This window comes from Sander vitreus, chromosome 16 (assembly GCF_031162955.1).
Source record: "Sander vitreus isolate 19-12246 chromosome 16, sanVit1, whole genome shotgun sequence".
Lineage (NCBI taxonomy): Eukaryota > Metazoa > Chordata > Actinopteri > Perciformes > Percidae > Sander > Sander vitreus.
Window position 1 is genome coordinate 20,860,182 of NC_135870.1, and position 23,751 is coordinate 20,883,932.

The 23,751-nt window shown below is 40.9% G+C and overlaps 2 protein-coding genes across 4 annotated transcripts in view; one reads left to right on the top strand and one right to left on the bottom strand.

Annotated features, from left to right (window-relative positions):
• unc13bb (unc-13 homolog Bb (C. elegans)) overlaps positions 1-15,349 on the bottom strand; it is an 85,918-nt gene extending 70,569 nt beyond the window's left edge. For 2 of the 3 annotated variants that reach the window (XM_078270811.1, XM_078270809.1), the window contains exons 1-2: positions 15,074-15,349; positions 4,186-4,215 (exon numbers count right to left, since the gene is read on the bottom strand). In XM_078270811.1, coding sequence (XP_078126937.1) covers positions 4,186-4,215; positions 15,074-15,095 — 52 coding nt within the window. In that variant the 5' untranslated portion in view covers positions 15,096-15,349. The remainder of the gene's footprint in view (positions 1-4,185; positions 4,216-15,073) is intronic. The other variant, XM_078270810.1, reaches the window with a different exon arrangement.
• Positions 15,350-16,961: 1,612 nt separating this feature from the next.
• Positions 16,962-23,630, top strand: LOC144530892 (stomatin-like protein 2, mitochondrial). Its single transcript, XM_078270632.1, has 10 exons — positions 16,962-17,125; positions 18,879-19,031; positions 19,130-19,229; positions 19,318-19,376; positions 19,470-19,571; positions 19,671-19,805; positions 20,750-20,894; positions 21,101-21,180; positions 21,284-21,412; positions 22,184-23,630. Exons 1-10 carry the CDS (start codon positions 17,081-17,083, stop codon positions 22,280-22,282), a joined length of 1,047 nt encoding a protein of 348 aa, XP_078126758.1. The 5' UTR covers positions 16,962-17,080; the 3' UTR covers positions 22,283-23,630.
• Positions 23,631-23,751: the final 121 nt, after the last annotated feature.

The following is a 23,751-nucleotide window of genomic DNA, read 5'->3' on the forward strand; positions in this document are numbered from 1 at the left end:
AACATTTACCTAATGCCAAATATTGTCTTCACAATGTCCGTCCCACGGTTTTCTTTACGTTGCACAGAGTTATGATTGGTAAGCTGCTTTCACACTGCGGCGGCAGAGTAAGACCTGTGCGTGTTCACGGGGGAAGGCAACCGCTTCATACCTCTACTGCTGTAATAGAAACCGCTTTCGCTCTGCCCCCTTCCCTGATTGAAATGACTGGAGGAGGCAGGTCAGCACGCTGTGGTTTGAAAGCCCCACGTGTTTGGCACGATGATTTATGTTTGCTAGAGGTAGTCTGGATCGACGACGGTAAAGTTATGGGATAGTTCTGGCGCCGCCGGAAATTCGGCTAGATGTCACTCAATTTCCGCCTTCTTTGTGTTTACTTTAAACTCAAGTCGCATTGAGCAACATTAACCGGAACCTCTGAGCAATGTTACAAGCTGAAAATGGCAAGTTTTGAAGTAAATTTGGATTGTGCAACAAGGTAGGCCCGCTTGGTTATTTTGGGGAATGATTGTCAAGATTTACAAAGGATATGTTTACGACATTTACCATTAGAGATGGCCCGATACCATTTTTTGCTTCCCGGTACCGATTCCGATATCTGAACTTGCGTATCTGCCGATACCGAGTACCGATCCGATACCAGTGTGTCATATATTTTATTATGTTTTAACAGCTGTATACTACTATCCCTGTATGGATGTGATATGATTTCTGTCTTTGTTGTCGGTCTGGCTCAGGTTAAACTCTTTGTGAAACATGAAGAAACAAATAATGAACGCCACAAAACTTTCTTTTATTCTCCAGTTTGACAGTCAGTTATAACGGAAAAAGAACATAAATAAACTACTTTAACGTAGTTTTTTTTTAGGGCTTTATTACGTGGTATCGGATCGGTGCATAAACTCCAGTACTTCCCAATACCGATACCAGCGTTTTAGGCAGTATCGGAGGCAATACCGATACTGGTATCAGTATTGGTATCGGTACATCTCTATTTACCATCTAACGGGGACGTTTTGGGACCGATTGGCAGGGATCTGCTATAGACAAAATACACACAGTGATACACTGGTAAGAGCAAATTAAGTTTAACCATGTATCCAGCTAATTTATATATCTCATGTTACTGTATTGTGTGAGCAGTTTCTTCATTTAATAATGTATGTGGCGTTTTCTTTTGCGGGGTGCAAATGTTCCACCAAAACAAATTCCTTCCCGAGACCATTTTGAAGAGCCACGCTTGCTGCGTCTGGAGCTTAGCGCCGCCCAAAACGGTTGTAATTGGTTTAAAGAGATGCAATCAACCCCGAGTGTTTTTCTCCTATCGAGGAGTGTATGCTCCTGTTGCCAGACCTTCCACCGCAGCGCTGTGGAGGTAGGCCTGGCAATGCGAGACTAGGTAGAGGAGATACTTGCTATGGTAAAGTACAAACCCCAATTCCAATGAAGTTGGGACGTTGTGTAAAACGTAAATAAAAACAGAATACAATGATTTGCAAATCCTTTTCAACCTATATTCAATTGAATGCACTAGAAAGACAAGATATTTAATGTGATTTAACTGATAAACTTTATTATTATTCACTCATTTTGAATGTTCCAAAAAAGCTGGGACAGGGGCAACAACAGACTGGGAAAGTTGAGGGATGCTCAAAAAATACCTGTTTGGAACATTCCACAGGTGAACAGGTTAACTGGTCATTACTGGGTATAAAAGGAGCATCCCCAAAAGGCTCAGTCATTCACAAGCAAGGATGGGGTGAGTTTCACCACTTTGTAAATAACGGTGTGAGCAAATAGTCCAACACTTTAAGAACAACGTTTCTCAATGTACAATTGCAAGGAATTTAGGGATTCCATCATCTACAGTCCATAATATCATCAAAAGATTCAGACTATCTGGAGAAATCTCTGCACGTAAGCAACAAGGCCAAAACCAACACTGAATGCCCGTGACCTTCGATCCCTCAGGCCGCACTGAATTAAAAACCGACATCATTATGTAAAGGCTAATACCACGTGGGCTCAGGAAGACTTGGGAAAACCATTTTTACAGTCTGTCGCTACATCTACTAGTGCAAGTTAAAATCCTACAATGCAAAGTGAAAGCCATTTATCAACAACACCCAGAAACACCGCCGGCTTCTCTAGGCCCGCGCTCATCTGAGATGGACTGATGCAAAGTGGAAATGTGTGCTGTGGTCTGACGAGTTCATATTTCATATTGTTTTTGTAAATCATTAACGTCATGTCCTCCGGAAAAGGACCATCCAGATTTTTATCAGCGCAAACTTCAAAAGCCAGCATCTGTGATGGTATGGGGGTGTGCTAGTGCCCATGGCATGGGTAACTTGCACATCTGTGAAGGCACCATTAATGCTGAAAGGTACATACAGGTTTTGGAGCGACATATGCCGCCATCCAAGCAATGTCTTTTTACAGGGACGTCCCTGCTTAATTTCAGCAAGACAATGCTAAGCCACATTCTGTACGTGTCACAACAGCGTGGCTTCGTAGTAAAAGAGTGCAGGTACCTCCCATTGAAAATATGTGGCCAGTATGAAGCGCAAAATACGACAACGGAGACCCCGGACTGCTGAGCAACTGAAGTCGTACATCAAGCACGAATGGGAAATAATTCCACCTACAAAGCTTCAACAATTAGTGCAACATGCCCCTTGTCCCAGCTTTTTTGGAACTTGTTGCAGGCATCAAATTCACAAAGAGCGACTATTTGCAAAAAAATTATAAAGTTTATCAGTTTAAACATTAAACATGTTGTCTTTGTAGTGTATTCAATTGAATATAGGTTGAAAAGGATTTGCAAATCATTGTATTCTGTTTTTATTTACGTTTTACACAACGTCCAGACTTCATTGGAATTTGGGTTTGTATGTGAAATTGAATAAACTAATTGATGCTCAATGCGATAAACTGTGTTACATCGGACAAAAATCTCTTCACACATGTACAACAAAAAACATTAATATCTAAGTATTTGATAACAATTTGCTTGAAATTATTAATTTGGACCATATAAGCTTGAAAAATGATAGTCCGGAACAATCATTTCATCTGCTATACGTCAGGATACTATAATATTATCCACTACCAAATTTGATTATAGATTCTTCTGACAACACCAGTTCATTATGATGTATGCACCTCATACACACAGTGCTCATTTCACTCCACAGCATGTGCAAAACAAATGCATGCACATGCCCTTTTGCTGTTCTAAATCTCATGCCAGATTGTACTTAAACTGACTGATGTTTACATTTCGCCTAAGGGAGACGACAGGCTTAACTGAATTTCCCTGATGTTTGCTCTGGGACAGGTGTCACGTGTGGTGTGGCCCAGGAGAGGGAAGGGAGAGAAGGGACAGACAGAGAAGTCCGGGCATAGACTGGCCATCTAAAACCAATACCTCAAAGTGGAATAGTGCTGCTGTTGACACAAAAAAGACACCTCACTATAAATCATTCGGTTTTCCCAAAAGGTGAAGGGGCTAAGAAAAATACACACTGAACCAAATGTAAAGACCTGCTGGGCAATTAACTTTAGCAATTATTCTCAGCGAACACGGGGTCAGTCAGGGACTGCGAATGTCACGGCAGATCTTAAGCCGCCGTGACTTTCTGTCTATGCTGTTGCTTGCTCTTGCCGGAAACGTCATAGGGCTTAAAGGAAGGTGTAAGGCTGAACGCTAGATGGATTTGCTTAGGTGGAGAGTTTGGAGATTGGGATTTAGCGGCCAACGATCTAAGCTCACCTGTGCAAGGACACTGGATTACGTAATGCAAAATCCCGCCAAGCTTTCAGTGACTTGCCAGAATTTGACTGATTAGCCAACAAGAGCAAATGAGTGCATGTGGCATATTTCCAAAAAACAATAAAGCTAATTAGAATTTAGTAAGGTGAGCTGGTTAGTTAGAGGACTGGCTCTAAACATTGTAAATGGCCGCATTATTGGGGGTTTGCTGGGTAAACTTCCCGATAGCTCGACGCTGGGTGAGAGAGTTGTAGATCATGTCATTGAACAGGTCTTAAAACAACGTTACTAAGCCCACAGGAGCCACAGAATACGCTCCGATCTCAAGGACTCAGACAGTGTTCATGTCAAGACAAATACAGTAAATGTTCATAAAAAGTCAAAAGGTTGGTGAATACAGTAGTACTGACCTCGAAGTCCATGGAGCTTGGCTTTTTTCACTGCAACACACACACACACAAAAAAAAAAGGAAAACAATGATTAGGCTAACTGTAAAACAGATTAAAATCATCTCATTTGGAATCCACTGTTGTAACGAATAACAAAAGAAAAGAAAAAAAAGACAATAATGATGTTGAGCACGATGTGGAACAAGTATGGAAAAACAAGTCAGAAATGTTAACATATCTGGGCATGAGTAATGGAAAGTAATGGAAGGTCTCATGTTATTGAAGCCTGACACATTCATTTATATGCAGACAAGCCGTGAGGCGATGACTCGTGACACCTGAATCACACAAACACGACAACGGCCTCACGATGTTGTCGTCCGCAAAAGCAGGAGCACCCAGTGTGCAGCTTGATCAAAACAGATGAGCTATTTGTTATGGTGGGCAGCTTTGCGTTAAAATGCTATTAAAAAAACAAAAACACTGAATGTTTTCGTTGAATTCATGCGTCACCTTGCCTGACTGGATGGCTTTTTGATCACTCATGACACTAGCATGTAAATTGCCTCATTTCCATTTGCCTATTGCATTTATTTTTACCTTTACTCTACCATAGTAACTGCCACTGAAGAACTAATCTTGACTTATTCTCCTGATACACAAGCTGTTCTGATTTAAATACAACCCTTTGTGAAAACCCTCCCACACCGGATGAATAATCCCGACCTCTGCTAGCGTTTAGAAGTGAAATAGATGACAATAGCAATCTTTGTTCTTAAATCAATCAAAGTTCTCAAGTTTCTTTAGGAGACTAGCTTTGGAAAGTTCATAATCTGACAGAGAGACACATGACAGTTTGGGTATAAAATACTTTTAAAATTATAGCCTAATCTGTAGGATTGGGAATCGAGAACCGGTTCCAACTTGGAATCGTTACAAAAATTCCAATTCCAATGGAATCGTTTTTGGAAAGCGTTTGGAAAATTTGGTTTTGAATCCGATCCAATCCGGTTTCAAATTTTACACGCGCTAGTTTTGGTTTCCGTAGCGGCCACCGTACTTCCAGGCGCTTGTTGCGTTGCAGCCACGGAGCCCAGTAGGCGGCGCTCTAGTGTGGCTTTATTTGACGTTGGAAAAGCCAGGTAAAACTGTAAATCACCATGGAATCAAAATGAAATTGTCCTCTTCTCTTTGAAATCAGAGACTTTTTCCTGCATAGAGGATTTTTTTCGGCGCCCCCCCAAAGGGGTTTTAGCCAGCACCAAAGGAAAATCACCAGCGCCAAAATCACAGAAATTGAGAGAAAGAAATACATTTTAAAAAAAACGCAATTCAAAACAAGCAGAACATAAACTTGAATAGGAGCGCTAATCTCAGTTTTGACGTCCGGAGTCTGTCTGTGTCGGACTCTCCTGATGATTTTAACGGTAGTTAAAACTAATATTATTAGTTTTTGAAGCAGTTTTGTTAATTGGGGTTTCATTTACTCAAGCTTTATATATATTTTCTGTTGATCAAATTGTCAGAAATAATGCATAAATTTCTGTCCAATGAGGCGACACAGACTCTTTGCCTTTACTGTACGCGGACCCATCATGCTTGTCTTGCGTAGTCACCCCCCAAAGGCTCATTCTGAGTCAGGGAAAACCCTGTAAGCACGTGACCCGTTTTAAAAAGGTCCAACGTGTATGACTTTCTCCCGTCTAGCATTAACTCTCTCGCGCCACGCAGCTCAAAGTACGTCTTACAGCTACGGTAGCCTTCACGCTTCAAAAAGCCGGTCTCTTGCTCTTTTCAACATCCTTTTTCTTTTTGGATTTTGAATACGTGCGGTCCTCCAGGTTTCCTTCTTCAAACTTGCCGGGGGCCGGGAAGCTACGATACCCATTAGCAGCATTAGCAGCACCTGTGAGTTTATCATGTGACAGCGGAAAAAGCGAAAGGTGGAGCAGTATGTCCTGTATGTCCCTTACCGGCTAACTTATTTCAAGACGGCGCATGGATATGGAGCGTCTACAACAGTTCATGCAAACGCAAATGTTAAATGTCAAGCCAAACGGAATACTTGGAATTGGTGGTGGTGGTCAATATTCATGAAAAAGGACAAGTTTGTGAACGGGAAACACAGATTTTGATAATGAACAACTAAACACGTTACACACTGGACCTTTAAGAAGAAGAATCTAAACTGTTAAACTTAAAACGATGCCCAACATAACTAATCTGTATTGGAATATTTGTCATCACGATACACTGTCATATAAACCTTGCATTGAGTAAGAGCTTTTAGATTATACAAGTGGAGAACAATGTACACCCACATTTTATCAGAGTTGACAAACACATTTTATTTGATTGGTAAATATCAACTTTAATATAATCGAGAACAATACGGCTAGACAGCTGTGTCACAAAACACAACAGCTGGTAAACAAACACACCAAACACAAAGGCAAAAGTGGGCCAGGGCAGATGGGTATTAAGATAACAAAACCCAAAAAGTAAAAACAACTGCCAACAGCAGCAGTTTCCAAAAACTTGGGAAAAATGCTTGCTGATGTATTTCGGTTTATTTTTAGACCATCTTTAGCCCCTTGATGCATCTATACAATAACAGTTATGGGATTGCGAAGCGCTTTGGAGGGGATTAATTGTGATTGCTGTTTGGAGGTTTATGTGTTCAGGCATACTACTAAAGCTTTGGAGCTTGAGATGGCAGATGGGCAGGACGGGATGATGGAGGCACAAATGAAACTTTCATATTTTCATGCGACATCCCCTGTGCACATTAAAACAACTATGCAGGAGAGAGAAGAATGTAATTGTTTTTCTCCTCTGTCTAAAACATCACTCTTGCTTATGAATTGAACAAGTGATAACCCCGATATTACAATTTTAGCCCAAAACACTAGAACAATTCAAAAAATGAAAGGTCGCATGGCATAAAAATGTCACTTTATGAGTTTTTTTGCCTGCCTGCCTATGGTCCCCCAGTGGCTAGAAATGGCGATAGGTGTAAACCGAGCCCTGGGTATCCTGCTCTGCCTTTGAGAAAATGAAAGTTCAGATGGGCCGATCTGGAATCTTGCTCCTTATGACGTCATAAGGAGGAAGGTTACCTCCCCTTTCTCTGCTTTGCCCCCCCCCGGAGAATTTGGCCCGCCCATGAGAGAGAGAGAGAGAGAGAGAGAGACATCATGGCATGAAAACAAGCAAAGCATGGCAGTTGGTCAAGGCCTCACCCCCACCCTCCACCCTGCCCCCCGCCCTCCTCCTCAATAGCATTTAAAGCTACAGACACAGAAATTGCACATCCTAAGGAAAGCTCATTGTGGGACTGGCTCTAGTGGCTGTAGTTCTGCACCAAGGCTGGGAAAGAGACTTCAGATACAGTATTGGGGGACCACTAAGGTCTAAATAAAAGCATCCAAAAAGCAGCATGTCATAGGACCTTTAAGGATTACAACTCAGTCTTTTTCCAGTGTTGTCATTAAGGATAACGGTGGGAAAAAAAGGAACTTTGTTATCACAAAGGAGGGGGGGGGAACGAACTTCTTCTGAAGCGTTTCCTGTCTTGTACATACCACACTGTGAAGCGGAAAGGGAGCAGTGGAAATGTTGAGAGAAACCAGCAGTGTGATTTTTTTTTTGTGGCTTTTCACTAATTCTTTTCAGCCATGCGTACAACTCTTTGTCACTGGGGCAAATGAGCTGGCACAGTGGCCTTATGTCCTAAATTGCATGATGTTATTTAGGGCTGTGGTACACGGAGCACAGAGCAATAAACCAGGGGGCCATTGTGGTGGAAACTGATGCTTATCATTTTCTGCCCTGGGTCCCTCCATGGCTTTAGAGGCCATTTAGCTCACTATTTGGCAGGGCTAGTTGTACAATCAACCTTTTATTTTGTTGTTATTTAACCTTTATTTAACCAGGTAGGCCGATTGAAAACAAATTCTCATTTGCAACGACGACCCGGCCAAGACAAATCATAAACGTGCGAGACAACATAGAGTTACGCGTTAAATACGCAAAATATGAACACACAAAATACAGTAGTCTACCAAAAACACAGGTCACATATAGAGTCAAACAGTTTGTGTAATGTTATGTCTAAGTGGTATGGCAGTAATGCAATACAATACAATAGTCCAAGTAAAAATGCCGAGTGTAGTACAGAGTCCATATACGGTTTGTGCAAATGGAATAGTGTAAAAGAGCATTAAGCAAATATTAAACAAATATGACAGCAGTGCAGGTAAGAATGTGCCACTAGCAACCCTAGCAACCTCCTGCTTTTTCTTTCCTTCTTTCTTTTCCAAGTGGGCTTACTTTCTTCTCAACATGCCTGCAACTTGATTTAAATACATTTAAGCAGGTGCATGCTTTGGTCACAGTTGACTCCTTCGCTGGTCCAACTTTAAACATAATAGTGAATAACATTAATTCATAAAAAAGAATGCCCGGACTAGTTTAATTTCATGTTGCCCAACATGTTGTTCAACAACGCTTCTGGCGCAGGTGCGTTTCGGGCGTGTACGAATCCCCTTTTGCTGGTGTAACGGAGGAAAAAAAGGGTCCGTGCGCCAGGCGCATGGTTCAAAAGGGTTGTACTTAGTGTCTTCATTAATTCATAGGTGTGTTTCGAGCGTAACGTGCAAAAAAAAACAATCAGCGTGTCATCTCCCATTCCCTTTAAAAGCCAGGCGCGTTTGTACCTTGGCGCATGGGCGCAAAGAGGGGCGCAGGTGTATTTGCTATTTAAAACGACGCGGGCGCTGGACGGGAAATTGACAACTGCGTCGGTCCTAAACTAGCAAAGACACTCGCGTCGGTGCAAGATAGGGCCTCTAAGAGTTTAACAGTCCTAAAAATCTATTAATGTGCTTCATCAGGACTGAATGTGCGGTTTGGTCAAATTGCATAGACAACATACGCAAACAACCCCGCAGCTGTCTCTCGATTTTCTTTCAAATATTCCTAAATCCTGATTGGCACTTGGAAATACTTCGCATCACGTTTTTTTCGAACTGGCAAAAAAAAACCAGAAATACAAAAATGTGTTGTGTGTAGTTCTGCAACTAACGATTATTTTCCTAGTCGATTAATCTGTTGATTTCTTTCTCGATTAATCGATTAGTTGTTTGGTCTATAAAATGTCAAAAAATTGTGAATAATGTGGATCAGTGTTTCCCAAACGCCCTGGACGACGTCCTCGGATGTCTTGTTTTGTCCACAACTCAAAGATATTCCGTTTACTGTCACAGAGGAGAGAGGAAACTAGAACATATTCACATTTTAAGAGGCCGGGATCAGAGAATTTTGACTTTTGTCTTAGAAAAACTGCTCAAACCGACTAATCGATTATCAAAATAGTTGGCGATTAATTTAAGAGTTGACAACTAATCGATTAATCGTTGCAGCTCTAGTTATGTGAATTACCAAAACCATTTCAGACTGTTCTTGACAGTCTAAAATCACGCGTCCGTGTAAGACTCCAATGATTTATTTTAGATAAAGATAGATAGATTAAAAATAAAAAGGACAGCATCGGTGGAATGTCAGGCAGAAAGCAGGGAAGTAGGAGCAGGAAGTGACGCCAGGATCTACTGCTGCACTGTTGCAGACAGTGGTGAGAGAGAGAGAGAGAGAGAGAGAGAGAGGGAGAGAGAGAAACAGATGGCGAGGGGATTACTCCCACAATCTCTAAGCGCACTCTCTGCCTCTTTCTCTAATTCCACTACTCTGCTGCTCGCTACACTCAACCCCTCTACTAGGCCTGCACGATTCGGGGAAAGATATGAATCACGATTTTTTAGCTTAGAACTGATATCACGATTCTCTGCCGCGATTTTTTTCTCACTAAGTGTAATATGTGTGGCACACATGAACCATGACAAAACAAAACAAATTGGCAGTACTAAACATAGATTTCTTTTTTTGCACATTGAGCATCACCACAAGCCTGTAAACATAGAGGCTTCAGTGAAGAGAAGGGAGAGCATTGCAGCGCTTTAAAACCTTTTTTATACAGTCTATGTTTAAAACTCACAGAAGAAAGTAGTAGCGTTTGTCATGCAGTCGGCTCGTAAAATGAAATGACAATCGGAGTCATTAAAAAAAAAACACACACATCGAAGTTATTCAAAAACTAAATCGTGAACAGGGTGAATTGAGATCGATTAATCGTGCAGGCACTACCCTCTACTGCAGTTCAGTTGTTTTTAGCCTCCGTTTCTCATCCTTTATCAAGTTATGTAGCTTGCAATATATCTCTCCTCACCTACTGAACCAGCTGCAAAGTCAAATAAGCAGGCTCGGAGCAAACCGTGTTGACGCAGCGGATGCATCTGAGGCCTGAACACTTGAAAGACTGGAGTGTGTGCCATGACAAAGACATCACCGTTATCATTTAAAGGAGTAAAACTCATTTGTACTGTATTGTCAACAGAAGAATCGGCATACAAAAAGATGATGATGCATGAAACAAGCTCAACATCCGGCGTGGACACTGGATCAGCCAGCAATAAAACCCCAAAGACCAACGTAGGAAGCATGGAGCCAGATTACCCTCACGAAACAAGACTAAACAGAGCAGACGAGAGACTTTGCTCGGCAAACATTTATGTACAGTAATGTAGCCTAATTGCTTTACTGCTTAAACGTCACCACATCCTAACACCTTCCAGCACAGTTTGGTCAAGTGCTACTTCCTCATATTCCAATAACAACCTTCAGGACGTTGTCCAGTCTGAGCACTGGGGCTGCACGATATGAGGAAAATGTGCGGTTGAACGTTTGCGAAATGTTGCGATAAACGATATTACTTGCGATAAACAAACCGATATTAAAGTGTACTCAGCTCTGCTGCTTTCAGGATTCGGCTAAAATACTATGAACTGCTTGTTGAATTTGAAACAAATGAAAAGGACGTCATTTCCAACATTCGTTTGTTGAAGAAATTGGACATTGAATTGTACATAAAAAAAAAAAAAACACAGACCGTTACATTTTAAAAGGGCAGTTTGCGACCGATATTTTCTTTCAACTAACTCAACAATCCGAGTGTCTCTCGCGAGAAGTCGCAGCCTTTCGCGATGCGTTTATTGCGCCGGTGGATATCTCGAAAGCGATAACAAAATGATATACCGTGCAGGGCTCCCTACTGAGCACATCACCATCCGCAGTTAGCTGACCTCCATCAAGGCACCGGGTCTCGGAGACCCCCACCCCCAAAAATAAAAACTCTTCGGATCTACACGATTCACGTGGATGACATTTTCCCATTCAAAAAGGGCGATTGTCGCCGAAAAGCGACTAGTTTGCAGGTATGCACAGCTGCGTGTGAGCTCTCTGCCTTCCAACTCCTCCTCTAACCTGTTCCAACTAACACTCCCATGAGACGTAGTATGATCTAAATTGAGGACTCATTCACTGTCAAATCGCACATTATATACAGCAAGTGCACAAACTACAATGTCAATATCAGGCGACTTCGTTACAATTCTGCTGTCACTTTTTAGTGACGAATTCAAGTTTGAGTTTTGGTAAAATGTTTTGTGCCAAATGTTTCCTATCGTCCCATAATATCAGAAAGCTGAATTGGGCATTGGCGCCATGGAAATAACCCATGCCAAACAAACAACTTGACCATTGTCTTTCAAGTCAGTAACAGACATAGATATTATTGAAAGCACCAATAGTGAACCCTTCAATATCGCCACTAATCGCTATTTGGTAACAATACTGTGATATTTGATTTTCTCCATATCGCCCAGCTCTACTCCCTAGTGTCAGAAGATCCCAGGTATTCTGTCTCTAAAGTAATCACGTGTCTGAATCTGTACAACTCAGGGCTGTGCAATTAATCACTTCTTTTCTTTTTTTTCGACTATTATTGTGCACAGTACGCTTTGCAAGTCAATTCTTATTTTGTCTTGTATTCTGAATGAAGTTTTTATTTTTTAAGGGAAAAGTATTAATGTAGATTTCACAGTTCAAGGTGGTTTTTTTGTTTGTTTTTATAAATTCCATAATTATAACATCTTTCCATAAGTCAATGAGTAATCGTTTTAAATAATCGTGATTTCAACATTGACCAAAATAATTGTGATTATGATTTTTCTTCCCCATATAGCCGGCAGCCCTAGTACAACTCCAATCGTGCAGCATGATGGGGGTCCATGTGAGCCATGCGTTCAGCCATCCCTGCCCTGATCCACAGCAGGAGTCTCTCCCTACATGTCCACTTGTAAGGGCCACCACTTATCTGTTGTGTAAAGACATCGCCATGGAGATGAAGCATCTCTCGACTCCCAATAAATAAGCAACACTGTCAAGCTGTGCTATCGGGGGGGGGGGGAGGATGAGTCACAACATCAGCTAGTCCCACAACCCCTGCCCGAGCACCCCCTCCTCTGTTATCTATGGTCTGGATAACTCCTACCGGCCCCCTGTTCGCCATAACAGCGATCGATAAATGGACAGCTCTATCGTCAACGGCCCACATTAAGTACAATAACTCTTGGTTGCCCGAGCCATTGGGCTGAACTTTCTGAAGCAAGTGGGACCAAGCTGACATGCCTCTTTGTGACCTTTCCCAGCTTGGTGTACTGATGCTTGAATCCCGTCTGAGGCTCATTGTTTTCAGGTTGTTGTTTTTTTTAGAAGGAGCAGAAGTAGTTCAAACGCATTTCCTTTCCAATTTTATGTTCCCCACACATCCAGTGGTGTAGTCTACGTGATACGCATGTATGTGCAGTATACTCACTAAGAAAGCTCCAGGAGTTCCATATACCCACTTAAGAAAGCGCAATGACATACTTTCCATTATATTTTTGACATATTTTGAGTTGTCATCTGTGGGGTTTTTTTTTCTTTGCATAGGCTAAATAAAAAGGTATTTTAGTAATTGCTGCATAAAAGTGTATCAAAATTCAGGAAATGAAGTCTTCCCTGGTGAAGGACACCCAGACCCCCCCCAAAACATAAACATATACAGCACAGTATAACCACTACAGTACATTAGACTACACCACCTGCACACATCCAAATGTTGTTGTGCTTCCTGCTGCAAGACGACACTGATCACCAAAAGTTTATTTTTGTGATAAGATAGTGACGACAGGATGATCTGAGATTGCCCGTCCTTAACGGAGTAGGCTACCTGCAGTGATCTTTGTGCCACATACGAAGTGGCCGACGCGAGGTCAGTCTTTCAATTACTTAATATAAATACTGGTGGTTTCGCCAGCATCTTATAGTGGAGGCATCACACCTAGCCTGAAATAAAAAAGGCTTCCTAATGTTTAGTCATCTAGTACCTAACGTCACGATGTGTCTGATTTACATTGTACGTTTGATTCGCAGCAAGTAATCAGAGCAGCACGTTGCAGCGGGGGGGGGAGAGAAAAAGTAGACAAACAGCCCAATCAGTGACAATCAGCTTCTGGTGCGAGAGAAAGAAAACTGGTCGATAGATAGGTATACTGCTTCAACGGGGAGGATCCCTGCTCCTATATCTTGAGATGAGTGTTGTGACGATGATTACTTACATGATTACATGATTACTAGCATTGACACGGATAACATCTTCACAGAAACTTAAGATCATAACAGAAAGTGTTTGCTTGATTGTGTAAACACGCGCGAGTCTAGTTTCCTTAAGGATATTTGAACAGAAGGCCGCCTGACTGTATTTTTCAAAAGATTGGGAAAAGACAAAGACATTTTTTTTCCCTATGTTTAAAGCCCTCTTTTTAAAAATGAAAAAAAAAAATAAATAACATTTTAATGGCCAACTGTTTGAAAAAAAAAATGATATTATGCGTAGTTTGGCAGGGTGGCTCCGTCATCATTACAGATGCGCATACAGTACATGTGGTTAAAAGGAAAGAAGCCTGCAGCTCTGTTTAAGCTTGTTGCATGATTTTCTCCCCCCCCCCCACACCCCTCATCCTGGCAGCACTGGACCACATTGCTGGGCATTGGTCTTGTTGACATATAAAAAAAAAAAAAGGTTATTACATAATGTGCTTTGTTGCTGTAAAGGATGCTGGGGCAGGCGAGGACTGTACAACTTCTTTATGGTGTTAACCCACCCCAGCCTGATTTGCTTTAGTCATGTATTCGCATAGAAGCATGTCCATGTAAAGAAGACTTAACCTTATTTGAAAGGTGCTATACACAAAAAATATGAATAAATCAATTATTATATATTTTTTAATTATTTTTATTATGTGGACCCCTAAATACAAATGTAATTGCTGTAACTCTTATTCTGAACAGGGATCATCCTAAACTGACCATAAATTAGAGCTGGGCAATATATAAATATTATATCGATACCGTGATATGAGACTAGATATCGTCTTAGATTTTGGATATCGTAATATTGCAGAAGTGTTGCCTTTTCCTGGTTTTAAAGGCTGCAATGAAAGCACCAATAGTCAACACTACAACATCGTTGCGGTATTGATATCGAGGTATTTGGTCAAAAATATCGTGATATTTGATTTTCTCCATATCGCCCAGCCCTACCATAAATTACAGTAGCCTATCACGGCTACTGTTTTGTGCTATCTCAAAGTGTCAGTGGTGGTTCTGTTAGGCTACAACAGCTGGCATGGAAGGCTAGGTAGGAAAACAATCTCAAATATGATTCTTGTTTTTCATGAAGAGTCTGTGTTTAAAAAAAAAAAAAACGTTAAATCACGACGGGACAAATGTAGGCTACTAGCTACCCTGAGGGAAGATGCCTCCTGCCAGAAAACCTGTTCTGTAAGATTATGAGCTTATCAGATTGAATTCAAACAAACTCAAGGTTTTACGTGTACAACTTAGAGTTAATGTCGTTTCTAACCATGTAACGGTAAAGAAAGAAAGAAAATAAATGAACGTAAAACTTACCTCTGACACACAGTAACGACATGGCAAAGCGCTTCCAGCGACACTCCAGTAGTTTCACAGTTTGTAGAGCAGGCTGTCAGCGGAGATTTACTCTCTCCTGTATCATTGTAACCGTCAAATTACTTTTCAAATCGCCGATAAGCTCCAACTCAATGTTTACAGGTGGTTTTCTGAATATGGACTCGGGGCAAGAGCAGCAGCCCCCCGCCACGGCCACGCCATTGTTAAAACTCTCATCACAGGTTTTCAGACTGACGAACAACCTGAGGGCACGGAGAGAGAGAGAGAGAGAGAGAGAGAGAGAGAGAGAGAGAGAGAGAGAGAGAGAGAGAGAGAGAGAGGGGGAGGGAGGCGGGGTCGAGGCACCTGTTACTGGCGTCTGAGGTGTCCAATCAAAACACAGTACCGCACTGGAGCCGCTTAAAAATAAATCCGACCAATCGCTGTGAGGGACAGGTTAGCGGAAGAAACAGGTGACGCACACATCCTGGGCAGACCAAACACCTTTTGAGCCGTTTCATTGCTTTTTCATAGCAGGCAGGTAGGCAGGTAGGCAGGTAGGCAGGCAGGCAGGTAGGTAGGCAGGTAGGCAGGCAGGCAGGTAGGCAGGCAGGCAGGTAGGTAGATAGATATTGTCATTGTGCTCAGAGTACAATAGTATTGTTACAATAGTAATAGTATAGTGTGCATAAATAACTGAATAAATAGAACAAAGTTAAGTAAACAGAACACAAACAAAGGCAACCAGTAAAAATATGAATAAAAGCAAAATATATACAACTTATCTTAAAAAGTAATATACATATACAAGTTATTTTTAAATAGTAAAACACAGTAAACAGTGACCTTTAACAAAAATAAAATAAAAAATGTTTGTTACTATACTTAAAAAACGTAATTATAGTTTTCTTTATTCATTTACAATGCAATTTTAGACAACATGTATTCTTAATTGAATGTGATGTAAATGGACAATTACAATTTTTATGTCTTGGACTTCTCCTTTTTGTATTTGCAACACACAACATTACTGATTTATTAGTTTCTCAATTCTCTATTATTTCTCATGTTTGGTTGTTTTAATGCATTACAGTATTCCCACTTTTTATTCCAGTATTTTATTTGGCTATATAGTTGCTGCATAGCCTACTATTAAAAATGATTTAGCATAATTTGCTGAAGTGTCATGTCAGGTGAGGTTTATAAACCCTTTTTAATCACAAAGAGCTTTACAATAAAGAAGTGCCTTTTGAACAGCCATGCCATTAGGGATACCAAACATATTAATATGGTCTTCACCATACAACTGTGGTAGAGCTAAGACAAAACCAACAGCACCACCATGTGTTTTAGTGAGTCATTGCATTGGGTCCTGAAACATTTATTTAATCACTTAAAGTAAATGCTTGTTGTTTCATTGAATGTGTTACATTGTAGGAGAAGGTGCATCTCCCTCACCTGTCCACCGGTGACCATGCAGGCCTATTCTGTTTTTGTGTCTTCTTGTTTTGATTGCTAGTTTTATCGTCACTGAGCCTGTACTTGGTTAGGATCTGTCTGTCTTTGTAAATGCTGGGTAACTTTAGGGTACAGTACTAGGTAACAAATCCTTATCCTTATATACCTTATAGGCCAACATATTAGGGGAGGGTTTTCATGTTTTGGCTTCAGAATATCTTGAATGCAGACCTACACTAGGCAAAAAAGTACCAAACAAATAAATAATAAAGAAAATGTTTGTATTTTTATTCTTCTTCTAATTATTATTATTATTATTATGCCTAGTAGTAGTAGTAGTAGTTAGTTAGTATTAACAGTTGCAGATAACATTATCGTGCTTGCGGAACCATAGCCGTTCGGTTATTGCAGCCCGAGTTTTTCACCGTTGCACCACTGATGTAACTTTCATTTCCTGATTGGTAAGGGGTCATTATCAGAACAGTTTGTGTAGAGTGAGTCCATTCTACGAAGCTGAACCGTCTTTTCACAATCACTGAAACTAATGAAATGATGTTACGATCGCTGTGTCGGACCGGCGGGGCCCTTCTTCAGGTAAATAGCATATCCGGTTTGTTAGCATGTGCAAACATTCTGAGAGTTCTCTCCCAGCCGTCGGTAATGTGGGTGTCATTCAGCGTGCATCAGAGTGTTAATAATCCACGAAATGTCACTCTTCATCCTGATAAAAGTGCCAATTTAACAAGAGTTGATCACTGACTGACATGCTAACTATTCAATAGAAAGTAGAGAGATAGTAGAACATGTACCAACATGACATGTAAAACCTTCACACTGTTAACCTAACTTTATACATAATATATGACGACAAACATGCAAGGATACATACATACATACATACTGCATCTTTAAAGTAATAAAAATATATATATATATATATATATATAATCCATTATGACATGTAAAACCTTTACACTGTTAACCTAACGTTATACATAATATATGACGACAAACATGCAAGGATACATACATACATACATACATACATACATACATACATACATACATACTGCATCTTTAAAGTAATAAAATATATATATATAATCCATTATGACATGTAAAACCTTTACACTGTTAACCTAACTTTATACATAATATATGACGACAAACATGCAAGGATACATACATACTGCATCTTTAAAGTAATACAATTTTATATATATATATATATATATATAGAGCAAAATAAAAAATAAAAAACAGTAACTTTACAATACTAAAAGTGAGCAGAAGCAAACATATTTTACACAAGTCAACAAACTTGAAAGTGGTTCACTTCTCAATTACTATTTATTATTATTATTATTATATTAGCGGTGGAATGATTGCCCAAGTATCATTTATAAAGCAACTACAATTACCATGTAATAAAAGATATGTGTATATTTTGGCGTAACGTGGATGCTTCACACACACATCTTTATTTGCTGCCTCTTACACGGCCCGTCCCTTATTATAGGATTATTCCTACACATTATAAATAAACACTTTTCTAGTGCTGACACTAACAAAATATATACATGAACAAAACAAACAGATAAATAAAGAGTAAATACAGGTACGGTACTAACATAAAGTTAACATGTCAACAGAAAACCCTTTCGGACCAAAATAAATTATAGTAGAAGTTGTTGTTTAAATACAAAATAAACAGCTTGTTGTTATTGTAAAATCAATATCTTATTTATTCATTTTAGTTGTTAGGGACCATGTGCAATTTTTCACATAAATGTTGCCATTTGATGCATTGTACCAGAGTTAGCCACAGGCTAATTTACATCTGCAGTCCCTAGGCAGGGCACACTTTAAATCCAACAGTAAAAACATGACAACACATAACAAAACAGATCACAAATCCTACATCAGTATAATGCACATTGTGACACACACACACACACACACACACACCTGTTCTGCAGCATGTTGTTAAAAAATAGTTAAAAAAGCAGGATGTTAAGTGGTTGGTTTTGGGGTTTCTGTTAAATGGGCTGCACATACCATATACAGATGTCAGCTATGGCTCTTGGAAATTGTTAGGGGCATTTTGCACAGTTTTCTGACTTTCAATAGACTTTCTATAGACTAAAATTGATTCAACGAAATAGAATGATGATCAGTTGCAGCCCTGTCCATTTTTGTTATAGACAAGTGACCGTTGCTGCAAGGATTTGGGTTTGAAAAGCATCTTTTGAGGATACATTTTCAAATTGGAAATTCATTTCACCAAGCTAAAGTTCTACAATCTGATGGCATTTGTTTTCTTTTTCTTGACCGTGTGTCTCTGTAGCAAACCCAGCGGGCCGTGCCCAGGTTGTGGGTTACACCCGCCCAGCAGCGATGGGCGTCCAGCCTGCCCATGAACACCGTGGTCCTGTTTGTGCCCCAGCAGGAAGCCTGGGTGGTGGAGAGAATGGGTCGCTTCCACCGGATCCTAGAGCCGGTATTAACCCTAATCACTAATGTCAAATATTACTCTATGGAAGGGGGCAGGGGGGGATAAAAAACCAAAAAGTTCAACAACCCTCTTTTCTCTTTTAGGGTCTAAACTTCCTCATACCCATACTTGACCGAGTGCGCTACGTGCAGAGTCTCAAAGAGATTGTCATCGATGTGCCGGAGCAGTCTGCAGTATCTCTAGGTATGGGATCAATAACGTGCTCAATTTTAAGTGTGACATAAGTTCCTAGACACACGGTATATTTAAAATGACATGATTGCTTTTACAGATAATGTAACACTACAGATTGATGGAGTGCTTTACTTAAGGATCCTAGACCCTTTTAAGGTACGCTGTTAAGAAACTGCTTCACGCTGGAATGATTGGTCTTCTCACTTGTGTTGTTGTACTCTGATCAAAAGTAATATCATTTGTTCCCAGGCCAGTTACGGTGTCGAGGAGCCAGAATATGCCGTGACACAGTTGGCGCAGACCACCATGCGTTCAGAATTAGGCAAACTCACACTGGACAAAGTGTTCAGGGTAACTACTGCTGTAGCCTTGTAATAAGAAAGGTGTCACAAGCACATCATTTGTTGATGCATTTTCTTTGTTTACATTTTTTATTTGATTTTTTCCAAGGAAAGGGAGTCCCTCAATTCCAACATCGTCCACTCCATCAACCAAGCTTCGGATGAGTGGGGGATCCGTTGCCTCCGTTATGAAATCAAAGATATACACGTTCCACCTCGTGTCAAAGAGTCCATGCAGATGCAGGTGGGGCAAATAGAACCAATATATTGCTGATAGCCTTAAGGCAGCTACAGGGCCGACGGCCGACCGTTGGCAGTGTGTAGCTGCCTTTAAGCGTTCGTTATACTCGCCATTTCCGACCTGTGGCGCGACAGCGTGACGTCATGGGCGCGCCGTAACTGTTTATACTCGCGCGTGGTGGTCGTGACACTAGTTGCAGTCTTCTCCTGAACAGAGGTGGCGCAACTGAGGAAAGGCTACCGACTAGAAGAAGAAGAAGAAGAAAAAGGTAAACAATGGCAGAGCTGGCAGCAGCATTGGCGCCAATGTCAACAGTGGCTAAGATGACATTGGAGTCAATGGGTGAGGAAGAGCAGCTGCTTTTTGAGCCTGCTTGCAAAGAAACGAAGAAAAGGAAGGTTGGATGTCCGTCCTTTGAAAAGCTTCTGAAAGCTTGCCCTTCGAACTCGTCCATGCTTCCCATTTCCGCTTTGTCGTGCGCCGCTGGAAAAAAAAATAGAGTAAATCCCGGCGCGCCAGCGAGATTGACGTAATTTTGACGTCACATTGTTACGCGACAGGTCGGGAACGGCGACCGTAAAAAGGCCTTTAGTCTGATTTAGATCACTGTAGACACCCAAGAACCTCACCTCTCCTCCGTTTTTATTCCCGCTAACAGAGTTTGCTCTCATGTCAGCGCATGTGGGTAATCAAGGGGTTTTAAACTCAAATACCTTCAGCAGCAAATGCAATTTTTTTTTTTTTTTTAATCTTCTAAGTCTGCCAGAAACATTTAGTTCTTTTGTACGGAGCGTCCAGGAGGTCTTGTTTTGACTGTAGTAAGCAGAGAATAAAATTCAGGATTTTACTGGTGAGATTCTGGCCAAGCTAGAGAGCTTGTATTAATAGCAGAAAATGTTTTAACGGACTTTTTTTTTTAAATTATTTTTTTTAATTCCACTCTGTAGGTGGAGGCCGAGCGTAAGAAGAGAGCCACGGTGTTGGACTCCGAAGGGATGAGGGAAGCGGCCATTAATGTCGCCGAGGGTCAGAAACGAGCTCAGATTCTGGCCTCGGAGGGTGAAAAAGCAGAGCAGATCAATAAAGCGGCTGGTGGGTGCACTTAGAGTCTCAGTTTAGTTGTTGTGTCCTTGCCGTTTTGAACGCAGCCTCGTTGCTTAAAGGGAGGTAGGCTTGTTTTCTCCTGTTCATCTGCTGCTCTTTGTTGCGTCGTAAGTTGAGGTCGTAGGGCTAAATAAACTGAAATCACCGATGAGGACAAGTTCTATGTCACTGATGGATTACTGTGTTCCCTCCAGGTGAGGCCCAAGCAGTTCTGGCCAGAGCAGAGGCAAAAGCTAAGGCTATCTGTATGCTGTCAGATGCTCTGACCCAGCAGGTGAAGAGATGTTTTGGGTTTTTTTTTAATAGAGATTCACATGATCGCAGTCTCATTCATGGAAGTTTATTTTGATTCTTTTTTTAAATCACGCGTCGTACAGAACGGAGATGCGGCAGCCTCGCTGAGTGTGGCCGAGCAGTATGTGTCTGCTTTCTCCAAACTCGCCAAAGAGTCCAACACCATCCTCCTGCCCTCTAATACTGGGGACATTAGCGGAATGATCACACAGGTATGTACACGTGTACGCATCATTATTTGTATTCCTGTTCAGAGCAGGGTGACCGTTTATAAAACTGTTCTTGAATTTTTTAGAGTTGCACAGGTTTTCCGTGGGGTCTTAAGTAGTCTCTAAAATTTCTAAATTAAACTTTTAGGCATAAAAAGGTGTACATGTGCTCAAGTATTGTGTTCTAGGTCTTAAATAATGTTAAACAGATCTCAATTTTCCTACATCCATGCAACGCTACCTCTAATGCTCTTATACTTCATGTAACACATAACTATCTACTGATGTGATTACAGCAAAGACAACATCGGCAGTATTGACGGCAAAATACAGAATATTTTGTTCTGTATTGACAGGTGCAATATTTGAAAATCGATTATTATTTTTAAATTACATTTATATCTGCATTTATGTCAAAAGCTAGAGATTTTCAAACATCAAAATGTCATTTATAAAATGTATTCGTGTCAAAATGTCATATTTTCGTATTCTATTTTGAATGGAAACGCTTCCAACACACAAGCGTGAAAAATAGCATGCACGCGTTTTCGGCGCGGCTCGAGCCGAGCCTGAGACATGCGTGTCACGCAGGCAGTGTGCACGCTCTAACCTGTTAACACGGGAGCCGAAATAAAAACGGACACGCCGCGCAGCTGACACACTCACGCTACGCAGCCAGCGTACAGGAGCCCTAAAATTTGACTTAGTGAAACTCCGTTATAGCCGTCTTCAATCACGACATTAATGGCTCTCTTCCTGTCTTTCTGCACTCAGGCTATGACCATTTACAGCACGATGGCAAAGAAGGGTCCAAAAGTACCAGAAGCGGCGCAGCTGAAGAGTGAAGACCATGCAAGCCAATCATCTCAATAGCTCGGCGAATGAACTCAATGTAGTAAAATGTCACAGAAGCAGAAAACAGCAGTTTATGTTTCAGTTAATGGTGGGGGGGGGGGAATCCAAGGCATCGCTGTGTGATGATCACATACCCCTCTACTGACCGGACAGGAAAACTATCACCTTTACAAACTCCTGGGATGTTTTTCCTTGGAGTCTTGGGGGGGAAAAAAAACACATTTTTCTGTAGGATTTTTAATCTTCGCTGTATATTTATGTTCAGATATTGTCCGAATGGAAAGTTAACACCAGCCTTCGGACAAATATACTCACACCAGTGACTTTGGCAGGCTGACAAAATGGAGAAATTGATGATGAGGTTTTGGGATTTCTCAGCTACTGTGGACAGTGGATGCAGAAATAAGCCCCGGGTGTTGTGCAGGATATGATCTATAAGTCATTTGTGGGCAATTTCTGTTGTGCATCAGATCTGTTGCGTGTGGTTTGTATTTTTGCATAAACCCTATTAGAAGTGGATGTAACGGTTTTTAACTGTACCGCTCTACTTCAAAATGTAAGTGAAACACACGATTATTTTGAATGTTTTCTCCTTTTGCAGCCTGTTTTTCAGGGCTGGCCTACATTCATTAGTTTTGCCGTGTTAGCTCAGGAGCCATCTGCTTTGTTACGGCTTGTTTACAGACATCAGCGACAATTCTTCAACTGTCCTCAGCATCATTGGGACCAGCAACTTCAAGTTGCTACATGTGATGCCACAAAATGGTGAAAGATTCCCCAAGGTGTAGTTAATTCACAACTTGGCCCGGTGTTTGATTGAAACATCTCCCTGAAAAAAGCTAATCCAGTATTTATTTAGGAATATTTTCTGATATTATCCATTATAAACTACTCCTTCTCGATAACTAGTTAGTATACAAAGACGTCCCTCAGAACAAATGTTCCTGCCATCTTCATATTAGTATTCACCTCGTATGTCTTATGGAAAATATGTATTCAATTTCATGGTTCTCTGCAAAGACGGCAAGTTTGTCATGTCATAGGCTTCACTGGTGTTTACAGGTTTATAATAAAAGCAAAAATTACATTTGTGTCATTTGAGACGAAGTAAAGAGACGTCAGTAAGTTTATGACTTGGTGGAATGAGAAGTTGTAAAGCACTTGTTTGGAAATATACAATTATGCTGGAAGACGATATGTGTAAAAAAATGAATGTGGAACAACTGCAACTCAAATGTAATGTTTTGGAAAACCTTGACTGTTGATGGAAAAAAAACTCCTAGTAGGATTTGAAAATGGACGTTAAAGTTGGAACTCCATGTTTTGGGTCACTATTTGCCATCAAATAAAATAATACATGGGTTCACTTGGTCTGGGTGTCAACAAATAGACATTAAAAGGTGCACTATGAGTTCCTGCATGGTCGCATCTGTTGACGTTCCATGTAAATTCCAAACAAAACAGAGCAAGCTCGCCCCTCCCCCCAT

What these genes read in the sequence shown, in the direction of transcription:
- LOC144530892 (XM_078270632.1), top strand. Translation starts at nt 17,081, where the DNA reads ATGATGTTACGATCGCTGTGTCGGACCGGCGGGGCCCTTCTTCAG. An exon ending in TCCACCGGATCCTAGAGCCG is followed by an intron (nt 19,032 to 19,129) that starts GTATTAACCCTA and finishes TTTCTCTTTTAG; the next exon opens with GGTCTAAACTTCCTCATACC. An exon ending in CAGATGCTCTGACCCAGCAG is followed by an intron (nt 21,181 to 21,283) that starts GTGAAGAGATGT and finishes CGCGTCGTACAG; the next exon opens with AACGGAGATGCGGCAGCCTC.